This window comes from Macrobrachium rosenbergii, chromosome 7 (assembly GCF_040412425.1).
Source record: "Macrobrachium rosenbergii isolate ZJJX-2024 chromosome 7, ASM4041242v1, whole genome shotgun sequence".
Classification (NCBI taxonomy): domain Eukaryota; kingdom Metazoa; phylum Arthropoda; class Malacostraca; order Decapoda; family Palaemonidae; genus Macrobrachium; species Macrobrachium rosenbergii.
Window position 1 is genome coordinate 40,558,655 of NC_089747.1, and position 8,635 is coordinate 40,567,289.

The 8,635-nt window shown below is 33.9% G+C and overlaps 1 protein-coding gene across 1 annotated transcript in view; it reads right to left on the reverse strand.

The window, feature by feature from the left end:
• Nucleotides 1-562: 562 nt before the first annotated feature.
• The window catches only part of LOC136840344 (uncharacterized), an 80,414-nt gene continuing 72,341 nt past the window's right edge, over nucleotides 563-8,635 (reverse strand). Inside the window, exon 2 of the mRNA XM_067107040.1 lies at nucleotides 563-1,895. Coding sequence (XP_066963141.1) covers nucleotides 1,785-1,895 — 111 coding nt within the window. The 3' untranslated portion in view covers nucleotides 563-1,784. The remainder of the gene's footprint in view (nucleotides 1,896-8,635) is intronic.

An 8,635-nucleotide genomic window follows, 5' to 3' on the forward strand; every position in this document is an offset into this window, starting at 1 on the left:
ACTACTTCGAAGTTTTAGGACTGTTCCCCCCAATATTTTTTTTCGTTTAACCTTGACTTATTGTTCCAGGTCACGGGTCAAATGTCAACATTTGACCTTTTCATGTTTTTGAAGTTGATTTATATATTTGACAGTTGATGTATAATTCCTTTTACTTCATTCCTGTAGAATGAAGATTTTTTTTACCAATCTTCCTTTGTAATTCACCCCAGTATAAAATCTTCGTACACGATTAATCCCGGAGGAGGTTAGTGCTGTCAGTGCACCTCACGCGGTGCACTGTAAGCATTACTTAGGGTCCTTTGCAGCGTCCCTTCCTAAGGCCCCTAGCTGCAACCCCTTTCATTACTTTTACTGTACCTCCATTCATATTCTCTTTCTTCCACCTTACTTTCCAGCCTCTTCTAACAATTGTTTCATAGTGCAAAAGCTTTGAGGTTTTTCCTTCTGTTACACCTGTCAAACCTCCTTTTCTCTCAAATATCTTTTCAGCTCCTTTGTCCTAAATTTTATATTCTGTTCTATTCCATACACTATTAAATGGTGCACTGAAAACCCAACATAAAACAATGTTTTAAGGTTTATTAATGCATAGAAAAACTTCTGAACAACAATAGTTCACAGCACGCCAAATTGCCATCACAAAGTCCTATTTCAAAAGTCATTTAAGTATAAAATTCTTGCAATTAATGATCAGCACTTTGGAGAGCAAGTAACTACAAAATAAAATTTCACATCATCGTTCTATAAGATAGAAATGATTACCAACAATAAATTTCAAAATGAGGTGAAAGTTTGTTTCACATTAAAAAAAATTTCAGGACAATGAATTCTTGTACTGTCTTTATTACAGGAGAATTTCTTTTAAAACTTAATAAATAAATTACTTCAGCGTAAGAACTTCAAAATGGCGTCCGCATATACAAAAAATCTAATTTCTTAAATTGTTTTTTTTTAAAAATTTTCAGCAAATACAACTTTAATATTCATCTCATTTCAAAGTTTGTCGTCTTTGACAAATTTTTAAACCGAATAAAACTTGATTCTTCTTTTCATTTCGAAGTTAATTTTCTGTAAAATAAAATGTTAAACAAATGAAATTTGATTCATCAGCTTATTGACAAGTTTGTTTTCTGTGAGAATTTTTAAACCAATAAAATTTCAAAAAGTCTTCAGGAAATATGTTCCAGTACAAAAAATTCCTTTTGAAAGTTTATTTAAACTGAAAACCCTAACAATAAATTTTCTCTAGACGAGAATTTTCCAATTCAAAATGAAAATTCTAGACAACGAATTCTCTCTAGACGAGAATTTTTCAATTCAAACTGAAAATTCTAGACAGTAAATTTTCTTTAGACGAGAATTTTTCAGTTCAAACTGAAAATTCTCGACAATAAATTCTCCTCAGACGAGAATTTTTCAATTCAGACTGAAAATTCTGAATAATAAATTCTCTCTTAGACGAGAATTTTTCAATTCATAGTGAAAATTCTCGACAATAAATTCTCTCTAGATGAGAATTTTTCAGTCCAAACTGAAAATTCTCGACAATAAATTCTCCTTAGACGAGAATTTTTCAATTCAAACCGAAAATTCTCGACAATAAATTCTCTCTAGACGAGAATTTTTCAATTCAAACTGAAAATTCTCGACAATAAATTCTCTCTAGGCGAGAATTTTTCAATTCAAACTGAAAACCCTCGTCAATAAACTCTCTCTAGACGAGAACTTTTCCATTCAAACGGAAAATCCTAAACAATAAATTCCCTCTAGACGAGAATTTTTCAAACAGCGGTGCATATCCGACAGAGTAAACAGCAGAGATCACAGTGACAGCAATCGCAGCAGATACAGCAGGCCAGGGATGCTGCATCACAGACGCCTTCGCAGCATCTCTGCAAAGAAAAAGGTTAATGAATCAGTCAATGAAACACAAAGCTTAAGAAATTATATAATGATTATACTCTTATGAATATATATATATATATCCTTCTCTCTCTCTCTCTCTCTCTCTCTGTCTCTCTCTCTCTCTCTCTCTCTCTCTCTCTCTCTCTCTCTCTCTCTCTCTCTCTTCTGAGAAGCTCTTTTATAGGAAGGTCTGTTAAGCAGTTTTCTTTTCTCTCTGTTGCTATTTTCGGTGAACATAATTAGCATCGACTCGGAGCGTCGCCCCCCCCCGCCCCCAACTCTTCCTTTCCGGCTTCATGTTGTCAGGAGACTAATTATATGTGTCTTATTGCTTGCGTTGATTAGTTGTTGTGAAATGTTTTTATATGTGTATATGTATGTATACATATATGTATATATGTTTATATATATATATTTATATATATAAAATACTATATATATATATATTTATACATACATACATATTTTACTTTCTGTTTATGAGCAGTTCATCTAGAAAGGCAGTTTCGTAACAAAACCTCTACATTAAAAAAAAAATATATATATAAAAAACCTTGCACCAAACACAAGTACCACTCCCGTGAGAACGAACAAACTGAACGCGTCCGAAGCCTGTCTCAGCGTATTCGATTAGACTAAAAAAAAAAAAAAAAAAACGGTCCGAAATGAAAAACCTTCCTGTCCTTTTCAGCTTTATTTTTTTTTCCTTCTTCATAATGAAGGTTTTAGACACCTGCATTGTCCGTCGAAATGGCCAAGTTGATAGACTACTCACTTTGGTGTGTGGGAGTTTATCATTGTTCTCTAGACAGACTCATTTCAAATCTATCGAGCGGTCGCGTTCGTTAGCGTCATTTTTCGCTAACGCAAAACTGCCATTCCATTTGTTTTCTGTTTTTTTTTTTTAATGGTATAACTCTCTTTCTTTGGAGTGGGAGTAAATGAAGTTATATTTTCCCTTTCGTTCATTAGAAATTAAATCGAAATCACATTTCAGTAAAGCTTTTTACATAGGCCTAGTTGTTATCCGACCCTTCTGAAGTACATTTTATAATTATTAATTTTTGTTTCTCAATGGATGTCGTTAGCTTGGACCACGACAAGTAAGATTAAATACGTCATCTAGGTTTAAGCTCAGTGGTCTGGTTAAACTAAGGTATACTTAACTTTTTAGGTTAAATTAAACAACTTTATATTAAATGAAATTAGGCATGGAAACGATAGCTAGGCTAAACAAGCTTTTAAAGGAAGGTTTGCCTTAATTAGGCCAAGTTAGGCGAAAGAGAGAGGTTTAGGTAAGGTTAGACTACGTAAAGTAAGGGAATAGATTAACTTAGGCAAAATGAAATTGAAGGAAGTGAGGTAAGGTTATATTAGGACAATTAGGGCTAGGTTTTGGAAGGTAATGTCAGACTGGCTTAAGTAATAACCAGGTAATTTTTATTTTCATACTTTAAATTATTTCTAGGCAGACATGCCTCTTATTCCACAAAGACCCTTTAACATAAAGGTTATTATTATCGTTATATATAACCAAAAAAAGTTTCTAAAGATCTCTCTCTCTCTCTCTCTCTCTCTCTCTCTCTCTCTCTTAAGGTCAAAGGTAATTATTGATCTACCCTTCACCAGAGTGAAGACTCCACAAAAACACATAATTGACTCCTTTTTTTTTGTTATTCGTATAAGTATTCAATTATTCATTAATTTCTCTACTTATCTAGGTATCTATACAATTAGGCCAAAGGCCAATCACTGGGACCTATGAGGTCATTCAGCGCTGAAAGGAAAACTGAGAGTTGAAAGTCTTGAAAGCTGTAACAGGAGGAAATCCTCAAAGCAGCTGCACTATGAAACAAGTGGTAGGTGAGGGTGGATAGCAAGGTGGAAGAGAGAATATGAATGGAGGTACAGTAAAAGAACCGTAAGTAATGCCTAGTCTACTTCTCAAAAACTCTACTTCTCTATTCAGGTTTTTATTTCCTTTCGGCCCACCACAATGTTCGGGTGACAACTAGGCCTATACCAATCTGCTGATTTATAACCGGAATTTAAACAAGCTTTTCTATGGCTGTTGAATATTGCTTATTTATTTATTTATTTATTTATTTATTTATTTATGTAATTTCCATCACCAGGCTTCATTAATAACTAATAACGCCATCAAAATTAAGACTAGGTCTATTTTGTCCATTAAACTATTCGGTGACAGACGAAAGAATCAGAAAAAAATAAAATCTAAAAATGACATATTCATTTCGAGCTTAAAATGTCGACAATTTTCGTACTGCTTTAGAAATGTCTGCAAAAGCGACTTTTATTTTTACTTGTCCCAATTATTCTGATTATTTTTCTCAGCTATTATAAACAGACTTTTGAAAAGCTGTCAGTGAATATGCTAATGATAAGTAGCTGTAAGCTAATTTTTTTGGAACAAATATTTGGCCTAGTTTTGATGGCGTTGTCTTATTTTCAATTAGATTCTCGGAGCGCTGAGCGGGAGATATTTTCACATATTTCTTGTTCTATCTATTTATTAGTTTATATATATATATATATATATATATATATATATATATATATATATATATATATATATATATTAACAGCCTTGTTTTCTTAGAGGGTGTGACGCCGGAAGGTGGTAATTCTCAGTTCTCAGGAATTCTTTTGAAATGAAATTGCTAGACCTATATCCTTTATTTTACTTTGAATGATCATTTGACGTCGTTATTTACCATAGCCTGGCAAACAGTATTCAAGTTTATGGTAAATATGGTTGTTGTTTCTTAAAGTTTTATGTTAAAACAGTAAATATCATGTAATATAACTATGAATAAGATAGCGGGCAATAGCGCTAGCCTTCGTTGACTAAGAAACTCCGAGAAACAGAAATTCACACATAAAATAAAAACCTCTAAGTTCACGAAAAATGTTATATTATATATATATATATATATATATATATATATATATATATATATATATATATATATATTATTCAAAGATAAACTCTGTTCAAATGGAACAAGCCTGTAGGGACTATGTGACTTGAAATTCGAGCTTCCAAAGAATATGGTGCTCATTTGAAAGAAGTTACCGATATTGGGAAACAGAGCAAATAAAAGACCAGTTAATATAAAATAAAACAAATTAATACATAAATAGTTAAAATATAAATAGATTATTATGTATTTATAAAATATATAACTAATTGAATACTTGAAGAAATTTAATTTAAGAAATCAGGTGTCAACCGTCTAGGCTCTAGCGACCAGCTCGGCGGAGGAATACGGTGACGTCATCATCCGGCCGAGGTAACGTTTAAATGGCGGGGTTTTCGGAGGTATTTTAGTGCTCTGTGCATTTCCCCTTGACTTTCGTCCGATGGACTTGAGTGCAATCGTTAGTTTAAAGATTACCTAAGTGGAATAGACCGTTTCCGCGAACCGAGAAACCCGCGAAATGACGTAAAAAGCAAAACGGCGAGACGAAGATTCTCCTCCTGCCAGGACCCGACGGTTGAGCCACCTGACGAAGGGACACCCATGCGCCCATTACTTTGCTGTTTTAATCTTCCTGATTTGACGACGATACGGCGCATATTTCGGTAGAGAGGATTTCGAGGAGATGGACACGAATCCTGCCATTCGTTTAGGATTCTTGGAATAAAAGGATCTCTCTTGAAAGCTTCAATTGGTAAGTACAAAGAAGAATTTATACGTTGCTATTCATGCTTGTAGGCCTATGTGGCACAGTCCACTGGTCTAGCCATTTTGTCGTATAGAATATGTTTATATATAAGTGTATATATAAAGTTTAACAGAGAGAGAGAGAGAGAGAGAGAGAGAGAGAGAGAGAGAGACGTTTTGATATGAAAGTATATAAAATGCGATTGTTAAACCCGATTGCTCTGTTAGACTATTATTGGCGCCGGTGACAGTTAGTAAATCTAATAAGTTAGTATTTTGAGATGCGGTGAGTCTTTTATTATTATTTTATATTTTACATGAGAGGAAAAGGTCATTTATTCTTTATTTTTAAATTAAATTCGAAATAGCAGCTATGCATTCTTGTCCGAAGATTATTATTAATATTGTTTTTTTCACGATTGTGATTTAACTGTTAGGACGGTTAATGGCTCTCTGTAGAACTGCTTAAAACGTAGCTCAACTATTTTTGACTTTCACTTTTGAAAGTTGGCTTTTTATTATATTTTTACATTAGGAAACCTTTTGTAATTATTGATATAAATTGCTTCCGTGATATTCAAAGCTCATGTTGGCCCTAGACTTATATATGAAGAATAACACTTGCTTCTTGCCGATAAGCAAGGCACGCCATGTAGTCTTAAAGATTAAAATGGATTTTTTCCAGTAAAATGTTTTTACGGAAGCAGTCATTTTCATTGTATCACCATCATCATCATCCACCTGTCATCACATTCAGTTGCAGAATTTATAGGCCTATCTTCCGGAAGGCATAATAGTTTGAAAAATAATTTTTTTTTAACCACTTAGAGTAAAATGTTTTTACAGAAGTATCATTATTTATATTTTATCATCATCACCATCGTCCACCTGTCATCATATTGTGTTATAGAATGTATAGGCCTATCTTTTGGAAGGCTTAATAATTTGAAAAATAAAAGTATTTGTTTTAACAACTTAGAGTAAAATGTTTTTACAGAATTATAATTATTTACATTTTATCATCATCATCCACATGTCACGACACTCAATTATAGAATTTATATACGCCTACCGTTTGGACACCCTCCATGTTTGATTTTATTATATTATTCCTGTTTTTTGGGACATCAATAAACTTCAGTAGTGTTGGTAATTTCAGTCTACTAAGGATTTAAGTACTGAGACGCCATTTCACTTCGAAAAACAAGCGCTAGGTGTTGGTAACTTCGCAAATGCAGAACGGACTCTGATATCGCTTTAGAGTCATATTCCCCATTTCCGTTCTTGACGAGGGTAACAGGGAAATAAAACACGGATAATTGAATTATTTATTTCACAAATTACACTCTCTCTCTCTCTCTCTCTCTCTCTCTCTCTCTCTCTCTCTCTCTCACACACACACACACACAAACCTTTATCGCTCTGATAAAAGCGAGAAAAAAGCGTTAATTAGCAACTGTGTCCCGGTTCTAGACATTTAATTCTGTGGGAACTGGTGTTGTATGTCAACCGTCATTTAGATTTATATTTCGTGAAAACAGATATTTTGAACGATGATAGTGATGATGATAAAGTAGCTTTCATTATTATTATTATTATTATTATTATTATTATTATTATTATTATTATTATTTAGCTTTTACAGGGTAATGTAGGCTAAGCTTAGATTTCCAGAGCACGCTGAAACCTCGTACTATCAAAATAATAGATGGTTCTACAGTACTTCTGTTTGTAGGGTTCTACTTCGCCTGTTTGTAGGGTTCTATTTCGCCTGTTTGTGGGCGTGTTTTGTTGGCTACAAGCTGCGTGTGTGTTTTATTTTATCAGTGACCGTGTCTTATTAATGGTAGTTTTGTGAGTATTGAATGCAATGTTGTACGTATTTTTCCTTTGGTGTGGGAGTGTGATTTAATTTTTGTTTTATGCCACCGGTGTGTGATTTATTTTTGGTTATTGTTAAGTGCTTGTTTGCTTGGTGGCTGGTAATAAAGTCACGGGGAAAAAAGTCACAGAATAAAGTCTTAATTTTGGCTAGGAAAAAAGTCAACGGGATAAAAGTCACATTAATTTACAGTCTTTTGTTTATGTTTTTACGGTCGACTCCAAGGGGCTTGTACTAAACACGCCGCGGAGGTGGATACATGCCGGGTTAAAAATCCCCGGCGGTCACCATCTAGGAAATATTAATGCGACTTTTTTTTCCCTGCGACTTTTTTCCTGTGACTTTTTTCTTGTGACTTTTTCAGCCGAGTGGTTTTGCAGTAAAAGTGTTTATTATTTATATATTTATATATATATAGTATATAGTATATAGAGATACATATGCATATATGTATATATATATATATATATATATATATATATATATATATATATATATATATACATATATAAAATACACACGCACACACATACACACACACACTCGCGCCCTGTATCTAGAGAAACCGCCCTAGGCCCAACGCCCTCATGAATATGCATGCCCAAGCATCTGTGTGACTGGACAATCCCTTATTGCATGCAAGCTCACGTTAACCAATAAGCGCAAGTTGGAATCCAGAATTTTTTCAAATAGTGAATTAAAAAAATAAGTTTTCTCAACGGAGGTAAAAAAAAATCATAATTAGTTTTCATAATTTTTTTTTCCAACATTAGCCGTTTCTTGTAATAAGGGCTGATTCTAAGATAAGAAAAAAAAAAACTATGGAATGGAATGGAATGCAGAATTTAGGCCAAAGACCAAGCGCTGGGACCTTTGTTGATGAGGTCATTCAGTGCTGAAGGGAAAATTGAGATTGAAAGGTCTGACAGGTGTAACAGGAGGAAAATCTTTTGCGGTTGCGATATGAAACAGTTTTTAGGAGAGGGTTTAGGCAAGTAAGATGGAGGAATGAGAATATGAACGGAGGTACAGTAAAAGGAATGAAAGGGGTTGCGGCAGCTAGGAACTTCAGGAAGAGACGCTGTAACGAACCTTAAGTAATGCCTACAGTGCACAGCGTGAGGTGCACTGACAGCAATGCTACCCCCTACAAAAA